We start from the raw sequence: 23,292 nt of genomic DNA, 5'->3' as shown, positions 1-23,292 counted from the left end.
ATAGGACACTTAGAGGAGATCAATTTAAAAACGCTAGGTTATTTCTCGTTCAACACTTAACAGAGAAGGTAGTTCTCTAGAATACCTGGCACCTATATTCATATTTAGACCGCACTGACAAAATAGACCCACAGATTTGTAGTGTCTCGGACTGTCACGATTTTCCTTGTTTTCTCTAGCTGTAATGCTTGTGGTATTATTCTTGTCAATATTTTTTGCAGCATTTCCTATACACATCAAATTATTCTTCTCTTTTTTATGCTGTTTTTGTGTGATAAGAAAAGTATGGCTAAAAACAGGCAGTTAAATCCATTAAAAAGCTCTGCTATAACAGCCATGACAACAAAATATTAAAGCCGGCCGGAGTGACCGAGCGGTTGTAGGCGCTTCAGTGTGGAACCGCGCGACCTCTACGGTCGCAGGTTCGAATCCTGCCTCGGGCATGGACGTGTGTGCTGTCCTTAGGTTAGTTATGTTTAAGTAGTTCTAAGTTCTAGGCGACTGATGACCTAAGAAGTTAAGTCGCATAGTGCTCAGAGCCATTTGAACCATTTTTGAACAAAATATTAACACTTAATGGCCAAGGATGAATATAACAGTAAGCTGCGTTATGACTGTCACATATCGGTATGTGTTGCTGTTTCATTTTCTGTCACTATTTCGTGGTTATTTTTGAGCGTACTTGCGTGTGTGCTTAGGAGGAAAGCTTTGCGTTTTTCTCACTACGAATGTGTGTTCCCAGTGTGGTCGTAGTTCCTGTTTGTAGGCATGTGGCGGTTAGTAGGTCTCATAAGGAGATACGAGCTTCCCCAGGAATGGGACAGTTTTTGCGGAAGTAGGGTCGTGGACTGCTCCGTGCTTTGTTGGCAGAGCCTGCACCTCAAGGCAGAGGACGCCGTGCCGCCACTGCCGACCCCAGAGAATAATTGAGCACGGCCTTTTTGCCTTTTTTCTGCGCACATCAAAGGACGGAATGCGGCTACGCCACCAAACCAGTGTGCGAAAGTCAGTTATTTTCGCTCCAAAATTTTGGTGTAGTCAATAGAATGAGTCGCCTTCCACCACTGCGTTTGGCATGAAGAGGCTGACCAGTCGAGGAGACACTGGTCCACAGGAGTACCTATATCGTGTTTGTTTATGTGTGTTTTGTATGCGAAGAGTGGAAAGTTTCTTCTGTGTTCCCCTGTCTTTTTTCTTAAGTAAGCGATATTCTTATTTGTCACATTGGCAACAAAATTGAGTCATCCCCTCCAAGAAGAGCCTTTTTTTGTGAGCAGTTGAGGGTTTTGAACTAAGATTCCGGATGATTCATCTTCCAGGCACCATCTGATACGTTGGTCGGTGCACACTGGCTGATATGGGGGAAATTTAAGAGTCGCAATTGAGGTAGTGCGATCCATATTCTGAGCAGTTCGCTACTTACTTAATTTGTCACACAACTTCTGTCACTTAATTGCTTATAATATGCCGTCTCCTCCTGTCTCGTTAGGTATGAATTCGTGAGCTGTTTCAGATGAGGAGATCTCGTTATCTTTACTCGGTAGAGTCAGCCACATAATTTGGTAACTTTCCACAGTATTGGCGCCATTTTGTAATTTCATTAAAGATTTTAGAGAACTTTACTCTGGGTTAATTTTATTTATATTATGTCAGTCATTATGACCTAACTTAGATTTCAAGATCCTCTGTCCTACAACATTCCGATGGTCAGGTGACGCATAAGCAATAAATATAATCTATTGTAGCCCTGGGCTGCTGATCACATTGTGACGCTGTTTTAGTTGTGCATAGAGACAAAACTCAACAATCAATTCGTTAAAAATTCAGGGAAGGGGACGAGCATTGCATTCGCTCATCTTGTATGCTTATAGATTTGTTTATTGATCAGAGAGTGTAGTTTCGATTCCCCCTTGGTCTATAATTGACCGGAACTTTCAAAAAATGGCTCTGAGCATTATGGGACTTAACTTCTGAGGTCATCAGTCCCCTAGAAATTAGAACTACTTAAACCTAACTAACCTACGGACTTCACACACATCCATGCCCGGGGCAGGATTCGAACCTGCGACCGTAGCGGTCGCGCTGTTCCAGACTGAAACGCCTAGAACCGCTCGCCCACCCCGGCCGGCCGACCGCAACTTTCAAAGTGCGGATACAAAAGGCGCAGAAACCAATGACCCACAGGAACTATGCCGTCTTCACAATTCAGACAATACTGATTGTCACAAACTAATTTTTAAAAATTCGTATAACTTACTTTATATGTGACAGAGGCGAAATATCTCGTAGCACTGATCAGATTTTCCGCTATCAGAATCCTTGAAAACTGTGCTGCTTACAATCACATTGGCATTCACAAAATATTTTTAAAAATTTCTATAACTTGCGTTATTGGTGACAGACGTGAAATTTCGCGCAGCACTGACCAGACGATATTGCGCTAGCGGAATCCTTGGAAGTTGTACTGCGCACAACCCGATTAGCGACGTACTCGTATTGATATAAACATGTGGTGAAAAGAACTGAAGATGAGAGATTGTATGTAATCAGTTTCAATCGGTTTTAAGCGTGTTTCTTCTCGGAATACCTGACAATGAAAGGAGAAAATCCCTGGAGAGATGTGTGCTCCAATATTATGCCGAGGGGAAACTGTATTGGCCATAGCTGCCATGATGAATAAAGTAGATCTCCTATAGCTTTAGCGCAGGCATGAGCAAACTTTGGTAACCCGCGGGCTTGATTCACGTGCTTACATAAACTGGCGGACCGCCTCGTCACTTGACGCGACAATAGCGCTCCTAGCGCATTAAGGCAAAGCTATAGCGCCAGTGACGTTAATGTTGATAGGATAAATCACCAATAGCGACCCTTTCTCACCATACCACGGCAACAAATTGTGCCTCAAAATACACGTTTTTGGGAGTACGTTCATTTCACGTCCACCCGATCTTCAGATGTTTACATTTACTAACGTGTCGTTCAAATGTGTGTGAATTCCTAAGGGACCAAACTGCTGAGGTCACCGGTCCCTAGACTTACACACAACTTAAACTAACTTATACTAAGAGCAACATACATACCCATGCTCGAGGGAGGACTCGAACCTTCGGCGGGAGAGGCCGCGCAATCCGCGACATGGCGCCTCTAACCGCGCGGCCACTCCGCGTGGGTAACGTGTCGTGAAGACTGTTTCTTTACTTAAGACGTTTTAAAAAACCTTACGTTACAAAATTCTACAACGTCGTTAGTAAAGAAACAATGTTCACGACACGTAAATAAATGTAAACATCTGAAGATTAGACGTCAGACATCATGAGATGTATCATGGAAAAATAAATGAACTTAAAATTAACTAATACTTACAAAAACAGTCTTAATCACAATTTATTTATTACGGTGACCGGTTCCGATCACTACTGTGGTTATCTTCAGACCAATGAGTAAGAACGTCCTTCTGGTGGTAAATTACTAGTGGTAGTGATCTACCACCAGAAGGACGTTCTTACTCATTGGTCTGAAGATGACCACAGTAGGGGTCGAAACTGGCCTCCTTAATAAGTAAATTGTGATATTGTCTGTTTTGATAGTAAGTATTTGTAACACATTGATCACTTTTTACTTCCACAATGTATTCAAAAGCAATTAAAATTAACTGATTGCAGCTAACTGAATATAGATTAACTTCAGTTTCAACCGTCGCAGTATTGTAATACAGTGATAAGCCAAAACATTACGGCCACTGTCCACCTCGACGTAGGCTGCCTCCTGATTGCGTCGAGGGCACGTGAGACAGTAACAAAAGTACGTAAGCGGAGCAGATACGGGCGGCGGAACACTCTAGCGAAGATATGGGCAGAAATAGGGAAATCCATTGAGATAAGCGACTTTGACAGATTATTATTACGCAGGGCCTGTGGATGAATATCTCGAAAACGGCAAAGCTGGTCCAATGTTCACGTTCTACTGTCGCGATCATCTACGGAAAGAGGGAGGACAATGAAACTACCACAAGGCTCTAAACGATTTGACGTCCACGACTCTTTATAGAACGTGGGGTTCGGAGGCTTTTCTGCTTGGTAAAGTAGGATAGATGGTGATCTGTGGCATATCTGCTAAAACAGCACAATGCTGGTGCACGCACAATGTTTTGGAGCACACCGTTCATTGTACATTGTTGAACATGGAGATCTGAAGCAAACCACACCTACGTGTTCACATGTTGACCCAGTGACATCGTCAGTTGCGACTGCAGTGGGCACGGGACCATCGGGATTCGACTGTCGATCAATTGGAATGTGTCGGCCTTTCGGGGGAATCACATTTGTGCGACACTCGGTCGCTGGTTGTCACCACAAACGCCGTCTCATCGATGTGAATGGCGATTCGGAACGTGCAGCGCGCCACGGACACAGGCTAGTGTGAACAGTATTATGCTGTGGGAGACATACTCCTGCGCTCGCATGGGACCTGTGGTAGTAACTGAAACCATGCTTACGGCTGCGAACTACCTGCATCCAATCATACTTAATGTCTTCCCCGACGGCGATGTCATCTTTCAGCAGTATAACTGTCCGTGTCTCGGAGTCAGAACCGTGCTACAGTGGTTTGATGAGCAATGTAGTGAACTCATGTTGATGTCTCGGTGACCAAATTAGCCTGATGAAACCCTATGGAACCCATCTGGATCGCTATCGGGAGCCATCACAGCGTACGCAAATCAGCGCCTTTTATTTATGCTGGTAACATGACCTGCGCGTAGACATCTAATGCCACATACCTCCACAACCCCACCAACAAATTTTCGAATCCCTAATACGCATAATCAGTAATGCGTTTCGTGCCAAAGACGGAAAAACAAGCTATTGAGGAGGTGGTCATAATGTTTTGGCTCATCAGTATGTGTCCACAACGTACAAAAATTATTTAATGATGTTAATACGTAAATATCCGAACATGTGTCCCGGGCGGAACCCAGAGCGAGCACCTCGGTCTCTCCCCCACGAATTTTTTTCGAGGCCCGGACTGAACCAATCGCAGGCTGGATCCGGCTCGCGGGCCACCAGTTGCCAACTCGTGCTGTAGCAGATGGAATAGTTAGGCGTCTTATGTCATTGTGATGTCTTCGATTTTTTCCACTGCACAAGATGGACAAGACATGAGTTTCCAGCGCATTTGACAGCAGGAAAGTCATCTGAGACGGACTTACAGTGCACTCAGGCGCTAAAGTCGTGTATGAGCTAGGCTTTGCACAGACCACCATGACAAGTTTTACAGTGCATACCTCGATTGAGGCAGAACGCAGAGAGAAGTGCTGCAGCCACAAAGTTTGGACGATAGGTGGCGCCGCCGACTAGCTTGGGTTGTAACAGCAAGTGGTTGAGCCTCAGTGCAGCTGATTACGTCCAAGATCATTGATGGACGAAAACAATAAGTAGTCATGTCAGGAACAAGGTCAGTGAAGCAGACATTCTGACTTTTGGAGGCTATATCGCTACGACAAGGTACGAGTTCATTGACAAAATCGTGAGGCAATGGATCTTTCCTGACAAGGATGTAATTTATGGGATACCCTAGAATTCATGAGTGGAAATGGAATCCTCAGTTGGTCTCTCAGGGCTTTCACAGGGTTTGTTCACCTAGAGCTCCACGCAGGCGAGATGTATTACAAGCACGACAATTTACCGCTACATCTCTTTCGAGCTATGCTAGAATGGTCCAATGAATATTCCACATAAAGAGGCTGTCCTGCAGCCCGAAATGACTTACCCGCCACCCTATCAAGAACACATGGAAGTCTGATGAGCAGTATGTGCACGTCTATGATCTTGCGCCGATCAGTATCCGTGACTTTTGGGTGAGTGATGAATTGTTGTGTGTTAACATGACTCCCTGTTGCCTCCACTGCTTTGTGGATCACATACTACGATAAACATAGAAGGAGAAAAATGGCAGTTTGTAGCGGAAATGGGCTCTGGCCATGACCCCTGTCACGTGTAGTGAAATACCAACTGCGTTATCCCGGTTCGCCTCGTAGCCCAGCTCGAAGCTTCAGCTTCCCTGCAGTTCCTTACCATTACTTCCAAAGTCACAGTCCTATTTGCACAATTCTGAGGGACAATTCCCCCGAAAAAACTAACCATAGTGACACAGATGTTAAGGGCATAATTAATTTAACTCTATAATAGAATTCGAGACCAAACTCCATGGTGCGCTGCTGCAGACGAGATTGTTTTATGTAGCACCAGCAAAGCTGGTGTGGAGTGCAAACTGTAAGACTGGAGGCAAGCACTGGAGGACAGAAGGCTTAAAATCAGTAGAATGAGAAAGCAGTATTTATAAGTGGGAAACGTGTGAGGTGACTCAGTCGCAATGAATGGGCAGATCCTAAAGAGGGTAGATCACGTCAAATACCTGGTATCAGCTGTGACAAGTACTAGAAATCTGGATTCTGAGATAGATCGCAGAAGGAAATGTGGATGGAGTTGGAAAAGGATGTACGGAATCCAGTATGACAAAAATGTAAATATCAAAGTCAAGGGGAAAGCATATAAGGCAGTCATAAGGCTAGCATTATTGTATAGAGCTAAGACATGGACAACAACTAAGAACCGGTACAACAGGCTAGATATAGCTGAGATTAAGATATTTAGGTGATTGTGTGGAGTCACCTATATGGACCGAATCTTAAATGGGAAATTATGAAGTACTGTAAAATTGTTAAAGTGTCGAAGAAACTGCAGTGGTGTGTAGATAACATGAGAGCAGACCAAAGAGACGAGTGGTGTTTTAAGGTTATGAGGAGAAGCATGTGACGAACTGAATCTCCGGGTCGATATAGGAGGCGTTATCCGAAAGTGCAGGGCAGGGGTATGAGGTCGAATCCCGATCCGGCGCCCTGTTATAGCTTGTAAGAAGTGTTCATCAGAATAAAAATTGTGAATTCTGAGGTTTTTTTAGAGTCCTGGCAGAGAGTAATCAACTATTATAGCCCGCAGCATTCAATGAAGACGACGAGGACTGTCGTCGAAATATTTTGCATACAAATTGAATCGTCACCGTATCTGAACACCAAAAGCAGACAGAACATCAAAGTTTCTGAGCTAGCCTGTAACTTACAAAAACTAGAGGGAATGAGTTGCAAAATTCCTTCTTCATGAAAAACTCTTTCATTTTAATTCACATAATACGTTATAAATGTTTAATGTGTTGGTATTTAAATAATTTTTAGGTTTTAACAAAATTTCTGCTGCTTTTCTAACTTAAAGAAACAAACTGTTAATCTCAGTCTTTTTGTTCATGTCTTTCTCTAGTATTCTCCAATGTTAAAGCTGAACGAAAATGGCATTGGTGGTTTCTTTGGCATTGTTTGGACCCACCTCGAGAAAACACTAAATTTCAAGTGAGTATGAAATTGGATTAACTTAACGTTGTCAGTATCTTTATTTCAGACTCCTTTCCATTGACTATATACGTCAACGTTTCGTTTTTACACGTTATTTATTAACTCCTAGATAATTTTTGGTTTCATATTGCTGAAGGTCATACTATAATCAAATAGAACAGTTGGATTAATGTCAAAAACACGGTAGACTACTATAGAGTTTTATAGCAACTTGAAACTATTTTAAGAATATTCAAGAAAGCCCCTTTTTGGACGCGTTTTTCTGATAGTAGATGTATTAACCCAAATAGTTCCTCATACGTCATAACAGACCGTAAATTATATATTTCGCACTCAAGTTAAAATAAAAGTTTAAGGTGAAAAATAATGTCCCATAATCGAATATATCGTTTACATATATTTCCCGATGTATGTCTTCGATAAGACCATCTGAGAAAAATTGCAATATTGAAAAATATTCATATACCCATGAATACGAGTACGTCTCTCATATAGAAAACATTTCACAGTGGTTATTTATTGTTATAGTCAGTTTGAGGGTGTAATGAGACCAATTTGTTATAGTATCTGTATCCTTAGCGAGAATCAAATAAGTATAAAATTGTAGATTTCTTAAAAAATAATATTACTGCGTCTAAGCAGCCCTCGTTGCTTCCTCGAAGCTTTTACAGGCAATTGATTCCCGTAGTTTATTTTAAATGTTTACATTTTCTCCTAACAACTACTAGAATTAGGTCATTTTGTTACTACAACGGGTATCTAAAAATACGAAACTAATCTGCTTTCCCTTCCATTTGTTTCCTAAATAGAGCTTGATGAGAGAAGTAACTGTCCACCATGTCTTCGCAATACAGATGCTACAATGTCAGCACCTAGATAAGAAAAAGCAGGTGTAGTGATGTGATGCTCAATAATTTCATCACCTACTGAGCGTAGATTGTATGGACGTCCTCGAAGGACCTATTACTTGCTGAAATTTATTTTTGACGAGGCGTGGTACCTTCATATTTCCTTGGATCCCACTTTAAGACTTAATGCGACAGATGACAAAATAAGTAACACAAGTAGGCACATCAAATGGACGAGTCGACATTTGCTGATTATGATCTTGCTATCAATGGGACGCTAAAATTATTCAGTAACGAACTCCCTGTAACAACATGAAGAGCAATGTTGGTTTCATGCATAACATACTTCTCCGCTGATCTGGCACCTGCACCCGCTGAAAATGAGTGTGAAATGAGATCAGTTAGAACTGTGGAGGGACCAGTGACCTTGATATCTAAATAAACTCAAGAATTTGCACCGTTGCTCACATTTAAACAGTGTCATCAGAGCAGCGACGGACATCGGATGTAGACGACGTACACACGCTCGTTGTGATATTGTTCTGATTGTGTTTGTGAACCTGTTTAAGTAACTCAGACTGTGATCAATACTGTAAATTCTTCAGTTCAACCATAAAATTAGGCTTGTAGATTCGAGATCCATCATGACGTGTGGGTACATTAACACTGGGAATGTTTTTATGGAGGTTGACAATTTATTGACGTGTTTAATAGTAAAACAGAGGTTCTTTCGGGATTAATAGTTACAAGATATAACGTTGTGTCAAAGTGATGTATCGGTAGCTGAAGAGGACAATAAATACAACCAGACATCTACAAAAAATAATACATTAATAAGCTTATTTACAACAGGTACACTATAATGGAGATATACAGGGTGAGCCACCTAACATTACCGCTGGATATATTTCGTAAACCACATCAAATACTGACGAATCGAATCCACAGACCGAACGTGAGGAGAGGGGCTAGTGTAATTGGTTAATACAAACCATAAAAAAATGCACGGAAGTATGTTTTTTAACACAAACCTACGTTTTTTTAAAATGGAACCCCGTTAGTTTTGTTAGCACATCTGAACATATAAACAAATACGTAATCAGTGCCGTTTGTTGCATTGTAAAATGTTAATTACATCCGGAGATATTGTAACCTAAAGTTGACGCCACTCCTGCGCTGTTCGATCATGTGTATCGGAGAGCACCGAATTTCGTAGGGATCCAAAGGGAACGGTGATGGACCTTAGGTACAGAAGAGACTGGAACAGCACATTACGTCCACATGCTAACACCTTTTAATTGGTCTTTTTCACTGACGCACATGTACATTACTATGAGGGGTGAGGTACACGTACAATTAATTAGTACAAATAATTAGTGCTGCGTGTTTTTAGTTCAAATGGGTGAAGTAGTGTAAGGAAATTATTAGCTGAAAACGTTTATAGCCCAACGAAGAGGTTTGGTAGCTGTGGTGGGTGTTTTCTAGACGTATCAAAACCGCACTTCTTTGGTGGAATATGCTCACTGGAAAAACGTTGGGTAAATTGTACTGACCTCTAATGTAACCAAAAACAGATGTATGTTTACCTAAATAAACAGTGTTCCCTAGCCAGGGTGAGAAAGATTCACAATGCTCTCGTAACAATTTAATTTGTCGCGATAATTTAGCATAAAATAAGAGCTGCATACCATCGAAAGTATTCAGTCTGGCGCAAGGGTATACTGCACACATCTCTGAGGAATAAACGTAATTATATCTTCATACTGCAGTTGCTGCCTTTACTTGTGTGTTGCTCCTCGATTACCGCAACCGTTAAGTCTGTGATCTTCGTTTTGGGTCCATTTGGTGTGAAAGCCTCCCATGTATGTGTACGGTACTTACGAATTTGAAATATTTTTTAGTCTAAAAAATTGTTATTCATACTACGTATTTTTATTTTTCACGCTGCCAACTTTTTTCATAGTAAATAATTTAAGGACTACATAAATAATTGATAGGGGATTATAACTAACGAAACTTTGCCTTTGCTTTATTTCAGGAGCAGATTTAAACGACCTCCTGATAACGCCTGGGGGACAATGGACGAAAATGGGACGTGGGATGGGATGATAGCGTTGCTGTTGAGTGGAGAGGCTGATGTAGGTGTCAATGCCTTTACGCTGACGAAAAGTCGCTTAACTGCTGTTGATTTTAGCTCTCCCGTCATCTACACAAGGTTAGTAGGGAGATTTGACATGTACCACGTCAAAAACTGGTTATGATGTGATAGACATTACAGTATGTATGGGTAAGTATCAGCTTATGCATCTTATTCTCAGTCGGTCTTCGGATTTTTCTGCCACCTTTTTTTCGCTCCTGGAAATGATTAATATCTCAGAAAAATGCCAGGTAGCATCGTCATTCAAGGTTCATGTTAAACCGTAGATCTTCGTACAACTGGCTGGTGTATAGTGCCAGCTCCTGGTCCCTCCAGTGGTGGGTGGATTGGGCAGCAGAGGCAGTAATGGCTGCTGGCCTGCTTCCAAAGCAATGGGGGAAGAGTGACCGGGGCAAGCAGGGTCAGACCTTACTCTCTGGAAGGGCTGGTGACGAAGGCGTGTCTCTGCCCTGGGCATTGCACAGCAACAATGTAGGTTTGCACGGGACAGTGAACATAGTGATGGCTGGGAAGCTATGTGGCCCAGACTCAGATCCACAGCTCACTGGGAAGATAGCCATCAGCAGGTGTGAGACCTGGTGGGGACTCCTTGATGCGAATGTGTCAAGTTGACTGCAGACAGACTTAGCTCAGGCCGAGGCCTGCTGCTATTGACAGCAAAGTCGGATGGTTGTGGCTGACTGCTTGACCTTTGACTGCAAGCCGACTTTGTCTCGTCAGTAGTGGCTGGTATAGACTGCGTAGCTGGGCATACTGTGTACAGCTGCACACATCTGATACTGAAGGTCGCATTTAAGTGGTATATATGTGAGGTGGGCTGGGTAGTTTTTCCCCAGTGACAATGATCCTAGTCTGTAAGTCGCAACAGTCGGGAGCAGCTGGCCATCACCGCTGGGAAATTATGACTCCATTCGCCTGGGTTTTCTGTCTGTTCAGCTCCTTCAGAAGACATATTGGTGGTGTAAGGTGTCACAACTTTGGCTTTCAGGGATGCTGGCTGGCATCTTGCGCATTGTCTACAAACAGAATATGTGATCTTGTGCATACTGAATATGTGGTCTTGTGAAATGGCACGTAGCTATTGAGCTGACAGTCATTTCCCCCCTTATGATGTCGTACTGCTGAATCGATACAGAAGCTATTTGTTACCTGGGCTAGGCTGCGGTGCTACAGTCCTCTCCCCTACAAGACGTTCAGTCTCCAGGTTGTGACCTGTTTACAATCCTGAAGAAAGAATCTTAATACGTTAGCTTATGGGTGCAAGGGACTAGTTATTAGTTTCTGGATTTGTAACAGGTGACAGTTGTTCCATTAGCTCTGGCATGATGTCGGTGCCCTGCTCGTGAATATTACGTCAGAGTGGCCAAACATCAATAGCCAGTTATTCAGTATAGCTAGTGCTACTATACTTGCTTGCAGATTCGGAATGATGATGCAAAAAATGGTCTCTGATAGTCAACATGTAGTGGTTGCTGGCCAGTGTTTGGCTAAATGGACACTAGATGTACATTTCAACCATTTCAGATTCCATAAATAATTTGATCAGTACACACAACAGAAACACAATCACGCCAAAACAACACGTTAGTGTACTCCTGAATATATTCATAAGAAATGGTCGCCTAACCAAAGGAGAAACCGATTTCAGATTTACCACTGTTATTCAAATTCAAAATCAATGTGGAGTTTTACTGCAATGTGTTTTGTGAAAAACAAAAAAATAATGAAATTAATTGTGCGAGACCTTGATTGGCATCATTAGGAAGACCGAAAGAAGCACAAAATCAGTTCTCCATCAGCACAATACACATTTTCATAAACAAGAGAACTGACCCCAGTGCACTTCACTTCCTAGATACACAAATAATAAGTTAAGCTGCGAGATGCTCAGAGTGCAGACTCAAATATGCAACTAACTCCTCATTCTAGAGCAAAAAGCAGTACTTACATCTTCAGATTCCACCATCAGCACCGGACAAAGGCTAGGGAGCGTATGATCGTCGGAATGGAACAATTTCCAGGAAACAAGTATCGAAATGCCAACATCTTTGAACTCAACCCTAACTTTCTTTCGAGAGGTGGTAGCAACATGCAACCAGTGTTACGAATACGAATGTGCCTCGAAGCATGAAAATATAGGGAAACGGTGCAGACGTTTCCCTGATATGGCATACAATAGGCATAGACAATTTCTAAGGCACTGTGTTTTAATGGTCTTTTAATGTTGGCTGACGAAGCATGCTGTATCTAGAAAAGGGAGGCAGTAGACAGGATTTCCCAAACAGAAAATATCTTTGAGAAGATACTAAATTTCTCATATTTCAAGGCAACAGAAAGACAGGATTCTTGTTGACATCCATGCTGAACAGATACTTGCTACATATCAAGTAGGCGGTTTGGGCTAAGACTCCATTGCGGATGTGCGTCAAGGATTAACTGTGGGGAAACTACAACTTCACAATGTGCCAAACAGGCTCTGGGGGCCACCCAAGAATTGCCACCTAGGTTGAGCAAAGCCTTCTTTCTACAACTCCACAGCAGACGTGGGATGTCCTGGAAACCGCAGCTTCCTGTGAGAACCTTTCAGCCACTACCCAGAAGTCAGCACTGCCCACTTTATATATGAAACAAAATGTAACTGAATTAAGAAGCGATCTGTATTAGTCATGTTACATCACCTCCTCGCCCCTTAATAAAAATGTATGCTATCTTTTTTAGGTTAGCTACATTCGTTCGTCACTTGGTTTGGGCATTGGCGAAAAATTTACCGATGCTACAACTGTGAGAGAAACTTAACAGTCTTCCTACTGGAAATTAATACTGGCTAGACAGGTTATGGTTGATGTGATTTTTTTTTCAATAACCTGTTGTTGTTGTGGTCTTCAGTCCAGAGACTGGTTTGATGCAGCTCTCCATGCTACTCTATCCTGTGCAAGCTTCTTCATCTCCCAGTACCTACAGCAACCTACATCCTTCTGAATCTGCTTAGTGTATTCATCTCTTGGTCTCCCTCTACGGGCCGGCCGCGGTGGTCTAGCGGTTCTAGGCGCTCAGTCCGGAACCGCGCGACCGCTACGGTCGCAGGCTCGAATCCTGCTTCGGGCATGGATGTGTGTGATGTCCTTAGGTTAGTTAGGTTTAAGTAGTTCTAAGTTCTAGGGGACTGATGACCACAGATGTTAAGTCCCATAGTGCTCACAGCCATTTGAATCTCCCTCTACGATTTTTACCCTCCACGCTGCCCTCCAATGTTAAATTGGTGATCCCTTGATGCCTCAGAATATGCCCTACCAACCGATCCCTTCTTCTAGTCAAGTTGTGCCACAAACTCCTCTTCTCCCCAATTCTATTCAATACCTCCTCAATAGTTATGTGATCTACCCATCTAAACTTCAGCATTCTTCTGTAACACCACATTTCGAAAGCTTCTATTCTCTTCTTGTCTAAACTACTTATCGTCCACGTTTCACTTTCATACATGGCTACACTCCATACAAATACTTTCAGAAACGACTTACTGACATTTAAATCTAAACTCGATGTTAACAAATTTCTCTTCTTCAGAAACGCTTTCCTTGCCATTGCAATTGCATTCAATAACATAAAAGACAGGAAATTTCTGTAAGCCATGTCTTCTGCTTATGTAAATAACAGAAACATAATTCTACGATACATTGAACAATTATGACCTTGACAAAAATTAACTGCCATGGAGGATGACATGTCAGGATAACGGCAAAACGGAGCACACTGGACTCGCATTCGGGAGGACAACCATCCTGATTTAGGTTTTCCGTGATTTCCCTAAATCGCTTCGCTAAATCGCTTTGAAAGGGCATGGCGGATTTGCTTCCTCATCCTTACCTAATCCGATGTGACCCATGACCTCTCTGTTTGGTCCCCTTGCCCCAAACCAACCAACCAACCAACCAACCAACCAACCAAAACGGCAAAATAAAAAATACGTTTAACTTTTTAACTGTGGCTGAAATGACAGAAGAGTTTGTGTAGGAAGAGACATACAACTAAATATACAAGTTTGCCAAAAGGAATCAATTGCTTAATAAAAATCATATCCCCAAAGGAAAAGGCTTGCTTTTAAAGAATTAACTTTGTGAAATTGAGGAAAGTGCCTGTGCAAGAAAAAACTTATGACTAAGTATACAAACAATTAATTGTTTAATAAAATTAAACGCTAGCAAAATGGCACGTGAAAATGGTTTAGTTTAAAAATTTAACTTTGTGAGTGTCCAAGTCAGCTCAGACGGATTCTAACACAGTAACGTAATCTTTTCACCCCACTCATCACTATGTAATGACAGACTCGTCCCCTAAAGAAGACCTATACTAAGAGCACAATTTTTACATTAGCACGTAACATTAGGTATCATATAATTCACTTTACAGCCTTTGACAAAACAGAGACCACCACAAATAAATGGAATGTTTCCATAGATGCATTGCTTTGAATTTAACGTTTTTAAACGGAGAATCCTCTGGAACCGAGGCGTGCAAAACTATTCAGTTCGCTTTACAACGTGCTGTTTATCATAACAACAAACAAAACATATTATTTAAAATTGTCTCCTTCTCGACGTAATCAACGAAAATGATTGTGGCATGACAGTTCCAACCATTCTGTGATTTTTGGCTTGTTGGTGTAGTTCACTGACTTTCTGGCGGCTTACTGCAGACAGGTCGCTGCAGTTTTGTCGTTAGTTGCTTTAACAGCGCGACTTGATGATAGTGATCTCGGTACTCAGTGCGGTCGCCAGCAGCTTATCCGTCTTCTCACCTGCCTTTTGCTTGCTCTGACATCTATTTCTCTAAAGTGCCCCTTTGTACATACCGCGTCTAACATTTTCTGCAAACATGGAAAGAGATTCTTATAAGCATATTTGTACTTGAATACAGACTTTTATGTAACCAGTTGGTAATCGTATGAGAAATTTGATTATATCTGATTCTAAAAACAGGAAGTGAGTATAACAGTAAAATTTTAAGTAAGAGTTGTAATGCTTAACCCCACAGTTAATTTATTTAATGGAATTTGCAACATGATCAACATGGTTTGACGGTTTTTTTTAGTACGTGCAAAAAAGTTTAGTCTGTCGTCAACTTTTATATCATGTGAAGTACTACCCCCGAAAGGTAACATATTCAGAATTATATTTCTCTCCTTGGCCCTCTTTTATTGTGTTTTTCGTCCTAGAAATTATGTTGGTGAGACATGTGCTTGCGCAGAAGGTTTGTTCAGGGTAGCGAAATGAAGGCAAAAACAAATTGTTCCTGATGCCAGTAGTAACGGTTCAAACTGGCATGGAGAGCAAATATAGTCCTTACCACAAACAAAAATCAAGGTCGCCCTATGCTCTCGTGAAAAACTGGCGTCTAGCACTTTATCTAGAACATTTAATAAAACAAGCATTATATTCTTGCACTACAGGATTAACGTACCACGTGCTTCATGGTCGATAAAAACAACCGCATTTTTAACACACAAGCAGCTTAGCAATAAGATTTACATAATACCAAATGAAGCCTAAACACTGACAAGGATACTGGGGCAGGTGTGCCTATTTCCAGCCCATAAACTTTTACTACAAGTTAGTTACGGCAAATGAATCTAAATGCTTAAGGGATAGGGGCGTAAATTACAAGTTAGGTACATCTAAACAAAAACTTACACTTACCAGACGCAAATAAACTCTACTGAATGAAAGTCTTTATGTTAGAGATCTGGTGCGTGCCTGGTGTGTTTTTTGTGCGTAGCGTTTGCAGGACTGTCACATTTCTGAAAACTAGTTGCTTTATGAAAAAGTGCCCAAGATACAGAGAAAACAGTTTGCGCAACTTATTTTCCAATTTGCAGGACAGATGGTGACTCCTCACAAGTAACTTTTGGCCCACTTAGAAAAATTACTTCTTTCCACTCTTGGCGTTTCGTCTCTGTTTCTGTAACATCGCTTTCCTGATGTTCGCGATTGTTTCCTCTGTCGCCTATTTGTGTCTAGCCGGTTGCTGCACCAGAAACACCGCCACTTCCCGTCTTCAGGTCCCTTGTTCGTTAAGACTTTGATTGGTGCCATCTTCATGGAGTCGCGTGAGATGATTCAGTAGAAACTCATCCTTAAAGAAAACGTCCCAGGTGTCCTGCCGCTTGTTGCAGTCAACATGACAGAGCTTCCCTAATTCTTGCATCACTCTCCCTGCTGGGTTTGACTGCAGATGTACTTTGCAGTGTATACAGTATTTCCTCTATTTTCTAGTTGTGCAACATTTATTTCCATTAACATGGAACAAACTATTTCTCACTGTCAGACAAACCGACCCTGACATATCCAACACTTCCTAGTAAACCTCTGGTGAATGCCTTAGCGATTGAGCTTTCCCTTCTCTTGTTGCGGCCAGTTAATCCTGCATACGTGTTGCCTACCTTCAACATCTGTACTTGGTACGGCCAGGCCAGTCCATTCGCCGATTACTGTCTCGTTCCATGAGCTCCTCCACATACGCAGGCCGTATCTTTTGATTCCACTGACTTAGAATCTTAAATTTTTTATACCGCCGTAAACCTTAGCATTTGACATAAATTTCAACTTGATAGCTCTGCCTTTTCCTGAGAAAAAAAGCAGACGATGGCACGAAATCCTAAAAATTAAGTGAAGGTCAAATGAACCCCTGAAAAGGCACACATAGGAAAGGTGTAAAGTGTCACAAATGCATTCACTGGGGAGTGTACAGTGTTCAAGAATTTGGAGGTCAGTACGCCCACGCAACATTATGCCTCCCACACTATAACACCTGGACCACGAAAACGATCATGTTAGACATTGCTGGACACACCCTCATATGGCGAGAAGTGTGAACGCGTAATTCACACAGGAAAACTCTCTAACACGATCGTTTTGGTGATACAGCTGTTATGCCATGAGGAGGTCATAATTTTACATGGGTGTACTTACTTCCAAATCGTTGAACATGGATTCTTATAAATATCTAGTTTTGAAACACATTCCTTTGTTTAAATAATCTCTTAACGCTGATAATTTAATGAAGAAATGAAATTATATAGTCTGTGATATAAACAATGGAATCATTATCTTTTGAGGTTGAGCACGTCGCCATGACAGTTACACAGTATCAGATCTATATGCTGATTACCACTGGCTTAGAATAAAATAATTGTGTGTATGTTATTGGCAAACGTCGTTGGCATGTGGTAAGAAAAGTGTACAGGATTTCTCTCCTGAGAGCCATCAGGCGAATTTTCTCTGGTGTTCCGGCAAATGCTCGCAATTTCGTTTTCAAAATGGTTCAAATGGCTCTGAGCACTATGGGACTCAACTTCTGAGGTCATTAGTCCCCTAGAACTTAGAACTAGTTAAATCTAACTAACCTAAGGACATCACAAACATCCATGCCCGAGGCAGGATTCGAACCTGCGACCGTAGCGGTCTTGCGGTTCCAGACTGCAGCGCCTTTAACCGCACGGCCACTTCGGCTGGCAATTTCGTTTTCGCATTGTGTAGATGCAGCGAGCCCAAAGAAATACTGTTCATCACGCCTGTCATACGACGGTCGGTGCCGATGAGAAGCGTCGGTTTGTTTCCCGTTACAAGCACTCCGTCTTCAGGCCACAAGTGGCCCATCGGGACCGTCCGACCACCGTGTCATCCCCATCTGAGGATGCAGATAAGTGGGGCGTATGGTCAGCACACCGCTCTCCCGGTCGTTATGATGGTTTTCTTTGACCGGAGCCGCTACTATTCGGTCGAGTAGCTCCTCAATTGGCATCACTGGGCTGAGTGCACCCCGAAAAATGGCAACAGCGCATGGCGGCCCGGATGGTTACCCATTCAAGTGCCAGCCACGCCTAACAGCGCTTAACTTCGGTGATCTGACGGGAACCGGTGTATCCACTGCGGCAAGGCCGTTGCCTTCCCGTTATAAACAAAATGGTTTTTTTAAGCGCTCATTCGATAGGGCGATCCCGAATTAGTGTAGTGCGTGTTTGTTTTATCGTTATGTGTGAACAAGGACAGTAAAACACGAAGAATGGCCAGTACTCTAGCAGCGATCTGAACAGCTCTGCTGTCTGACGGCAGCAGTCAGCACGAGCCGGGGTGGTGCTATCGCTGCTGGAATGCTAGTTATTCTTCGTGTTTTACTGTCCCTGTTAACACAGATCGATAAAACAAATATCGCACTAGACCAATTTGGACCGCTCAACGGAATGGGCAATTAAAATTCCGCTTTAAAAATCTCTTTGCTCGTAACTGGTAACAAGTCGGCGCGTTTCATCGACACCGGGCGTAGCATGAAAGATGTGATTAGCAGTATTTGCTTGGTCTTTATTTTCTTTGTTTTGTTTTGCTTTAGGGCGCAAAAAACAAATGGGATCATACGCGCCCTTTGTTTGGGCTGATTCCAGCTACGCATTGCAAAAACCAAATTGCAAACATCTACCGAAACATCAGAAAAATGCGCCTGACGACCCATAGGAGAGGTGTCCTGTACAAGGCAAGTTAAAGTAGTGGGTGATCAAAAAGTCAGTGTAAAATTGAAAAATGAATAAATCACGGAATAATGTAGGTAGAGAGGTACAAATTGACACACATGCTTGGAATGACATGGGGTTTTATTAGAACCAAAAAAATACAAACATTCAAAAAATGTCCGACAGATGGCGCTTCATCTGATCAGAATAGCAATAATTAGCATAACAAAGTAAGACAAAGCAAAGATGATGTTCTTTACAGGAAATGCTCAATATGTCCACCGTAATTCCTCAAAAATAGCTGTAGTCGAGGAATAATGTTGTGAACAGCACTGTAAAGCATGTCCGGAGTTATGATGAGGCATTGGCGTCGGAGGTTGTCTTTTAGCATCGCTAGAGATGTCGGTCGATCACGGTACACTTGCGACTTCATGTAACCCCAAAGCCAATCATCGCACGGACTGAGGTCTGGGGACCTGAGGGCCAAGCATGACGAAAGTGGCGGCTGAGCACACTATCATCACCAAACGACGCGCGCAAGAGATCTTTCACGCGTCTAGCAAAATGGGGTGTTTCTTTTTTGGTTCCTATAAAACCCCATGTCATTCCAAGCATGTGTGTCAATTTCTCTCTCTCCATCTACATTATTCCATGGTCTATTAAGTTTTCAAATTTATACTGACTTTTTGATCACCAGGTCGGTATATGGAGAAAAAAAAACAGTCAAATTAAGTAATAAGAAACACTATACAATAGAAATAAATTTATTTTGAAAGATATGTAGTATTTCGTAATGTAGATGTACGCCTGATGCTAGTCTGGAAATTAATGAATATTCTTTGTTTTGGTAGCTTATTTCATTGGTGGTTAACGCATCTTTCCCACTATTTTTCTGCACTTACATTTTGACCAGAGTAACAGTATGTCTTCTGTTTCAGTATATGTATTTTCATTGCGCTACAAAAAACTCGCGAGTTCGCGTGGACGGACTACGTGAGACCATTCAGCTCCTGGCTGTGGCTGGCTGTGTGTGTGTGCATGATGGGCCTATCGCTGTGCATGCCTCTGCTTCACCACGCAGGAAGGCTCGCCGGCACCTACGCTTACGAACCGCAGTGCCATAACCCTGTAATAAGCATTTTCTACGTATTTGGTATATTCTGCCAGCAAGGTGAGTACGCGACCTTAAACATTTTTACTAGAAACATGTCACTCTGTTTGAAAGAAAACCTCGAAGTTTTAATTCCAGGCCAGGTACTAGCATATGTTTTCTCGACGTGCCTAATTAATAGTATTATCCTGGGTTTTCCACCCGAATTGATGACTATTTCCGCGAACAACACAAAAAAAACCCTCCCGAACAGGCCACGAAGGCCCAACGGTGACGACCGGTTGCCGCGTCATCCTCAGCCCACAGGCGTCATTGGATGTGGATATGGAGGGACATATGGTCAGCATACCGCTCTCCCGGCCGTATGTCAGTTTAAGAGACCGGAGCCGCTACTTCTCAATCTAGTCCAGACACCTGTTAGCGGGCATTAATATGGGGTGTATCCACCATTCAGCATTATGACAACTTGAACACATCAGGCGTCCGAATGTCTGTGGACGAATGAGAGCCCATTCTTCCTCAAGAGCTGGAACCAGAAACGGTAGTATAGTTGGACGCTGGGGTCGCGAGCGAAGTTGACTTTCTAACTCATCCCAAAGGTCTTCCATTGGGTTCATTTCGGGACTCTGGGTACGCTAGTCTATATAAGAACTGTTATTATCAACAAACCATTGCCTCATAGATGTTGCTTAATGACAAGATGCACTGTCACGCTGAACTGTTCCTCTCCTGAATGAGATTTTCACCCTGCAGCGGTGAGTGCGCTTATATGGAACTTCTTGGCAGATTAAAATTGCGTGCCGGACCGAGACTAACTCATTCTGGAAACATCCACCAGGCTGTGGCTAAGCCATGTCTCCGCAGTATCCTTTCTTCCAGTAGTGCTAGTTCTGCAAGGTTCGCAGAATAGCTTCCGTGAAATTTGGAAGATAGGAGACGAGGTACTGGCAGAATTAAAGCTGTGAGGACGGGACGTGAGTCGTGCTTGGGTAGCTCAGCTGCCCGCAAAAGGCAAAGGTCCCGAGTTCGAGTCTCGGTCCGGCACACTGTTCCTCTACTTTTCGCAGAGCACAAAGCTGTAAAATGAGTTCATATCCTTCCAGCTTACCGTTTTCTTAAGCCCAATAAGAAGCTCAGACCGTAACTGCGAAAAACACCCTCATACTATATCACCTCATCCGCACTTCACTCTTGGTCCAACACACGATTTCAGGTAACATCCTTCAGGCATTCACCAAACCTAAAGGCTTCCGTCGGATTGCCACACGTTATAGCGTATAGCGTAATTTATGGCTGCAAATCGCTCGTTTCCATTTATCCACTACCCACTGGCGTCACTCTTTACGCCGTAGTTGACTACAGAAATTTCTCTTATTAGGATCCGGTCGACCGTTGTACCCCATTGTTTTTAACATTCGCTAGCCGGACTGCTGGTAGCGCTTTGGAGCTCACGCGTGATTCCTTCCTGTGATTTCACTCGATTTTTTACAAGCAGGCTCCGCAATGCTCGACGATTCCCGTCTGTCAGTATATGAGGTTTGTCTGGTCTCGATTTAGCTGTAGTTGCTCCTTCACAGTCACATCACCAACAGTCGAATTGGGCAGCTTTATTGGAGGTGAAATGTCTATAATGGATTTGTTACTCAGGCAACATCCAATAACTAGTCCTTGGGCGAAGGCACTGAGAACTTCGGACAGACCGTTTCTACTGTTACTGCTTCACTGCTGACAACACAATATTCCCCGTCTCCTGTTATACTGACGGATTCGCCTCTCATGACATCTAGTGGTTAATTCCGCATTATGTATGCGTATTCGGATACTTTTGATGAGACAACGTGACAAATCTACACACAACAAAAAAAGTTTTGCATCACCTCGGTTCCGAGAGTTCCGGAACCTTAGAGAAAACTGGAATAGAAATTAACATAAACACCACTTCTGCCCTTTTTATTGCTCATGAAAACCACACATTGCTTGTTGTACCACCATACAGCGATACCTTCAGAGCTGGCAGTCCAGATTGCTGTTCACACCAGCACCTCTAATATCCAGTAGCACGTCTTCTTGCCTTGATGCATGCCTGTATTCGCCATGGCATACTATCCACAAGTTCATCAAGGCACTGTTAGTTTGGATTGTCCACTCCTCAAAGACGATTCGGCGTTGGTCCCTCAGAGTGGTTGGTGGGTCACGTCGTCCATAAACAGCTCTTTCCAATCCATCCCAGGCATGTTCGATAGGGTTCATGTCTGGAACACATGCTCACCACTCTAGTCGAGCGATGTCGTTATCCTGAAGGAAGTAATTCACAAGATGTTCACGATGGGGGCGCGAATTGTCGTCCATGAAGTCGAATGCTTCGCCATTGCGCTGCCGATAAGGTTGCACTATCGGTTCACGTATCGTACAGCCTTCCATGACCACCGGCCGTGGATGTCGGCCCCACATAATGCCACCCCAAAACAGCAGGGAACCTCCACTTTGCTGCACTCGCTGGACAGTGTGTCTTAAGCATTCAGCCCGACCGGGTTGCCTCCAAACACGTCTCCGACGATTCTCTGGTTGAAGGCATACCCGAAACTCATCGGTGAAGAGAACATGATGCCAATCCTGAGCGGTCCATTAGGCATGTTGTTGGCCCCATCTGTGCCGCGCTGCATGGTGTCGTGGTTGCAAAGATGGACCTCGCCATGGACGTCGGGAGTGAAGTTGCGCATTATGCAGTCTATGCACACAGTTTGAGTCGTAAAACGACGTCCTGTGGTTGCACGAAAAGCATTATTCAACATGGTGGCGTTGCTGTCAGGGGTCCTCCGAGCCATAATCCGTAGGTAGCGGTCATCCACTGCAGTAGTAGCCCTTGGGCGGCCTGAGCGAGGCATGTCATCAACAGTTCCTGTCTCTCCTCCATGTCTGAACAACATCGCTTTGGTTCACTCCGAGACGCCTGGACACTTCTCTTGTTGAGAGCCCTTCTTGGCACAAAGTAACAATACGGACGCGATCGAACCGCGGTATTGACCGTATAGGCATGGTGGAACTACAGACAACACGAGCCGTGTACCTCCTTCCTGGTGGAATGACTGGAACTGATCGGCTGTCGGACGCCTTCATCTAATAGACACTCCTCATGCATGGTTGTTTACATCTTTGGGCTGGTTTAGTGACATCTCTGAACAGTCAAAGGGACAGTGTTTGTGGTACAATATCCACAGTCAACGTCTATGTTCAGAAGTTCTGGAAACCGGGGTGATGCAAAATTTTTTTGTT

At 43.1% G+C, this 23,292-nt stretch overlaps 1 protein-coding gene and 1 pseudogene across 2 annotated transcripts in view; one reads left to right on the top strand and one right to left on the bottom strand.

The window, feature by feature from the left end:
- LOC126469584 (glutamate receptor ionotropic, kainate 5-like) overlaps positions 1–23,292 on the top strand; it is a 228,937-nt gene that overhangs the window by 104,200 nt on the left and 101,445 nt on the right. For both annotated transcript variants that reach the window (XM_050096700.1, XM_050096699.1), the window contains 3 exons: positions 7,311–7,399; positions 10,289–10,465; positions 19,847–20,079. In XM_050096700.1, the coding sequence (XP_049952657.1) occupies positions 7,311–7,399; positions 10,289–10,465; positions 19,847–20,079 (499 nt within the window). The remainder of the gene's footprint in view (positions 1–7,310; positions 7,400–10,288; positions 10,466–19,846; positions 20,080–23,292) is intronic.
- On the bottom strand, positions 18,232–18,349 carry LOC126471880 (5S ribosomal RNA; annotated as a pseudogene).

Source organism: Schistocerca serialis, chromosome 3 (assembly GCF_023864345.2).
Source record: "Schistocerca serialis cubense isolate TAMUIC-IGC-003099 chromosome 3, iqSchSeri2.2, whole genome shotgun sequence".
Classification (NCBI taxonomy): domain Eukaryota; kingdom Metazoa; phylum Arthropoda; class Insecta; order Orthoptera; family Acrididae; genus Schistocerca; species Schistocerca serialis.
Note: the sequence above shows the minus strand (reverse complement) of the source record. Positions and strands in the feature narration are given on the sequence as shown.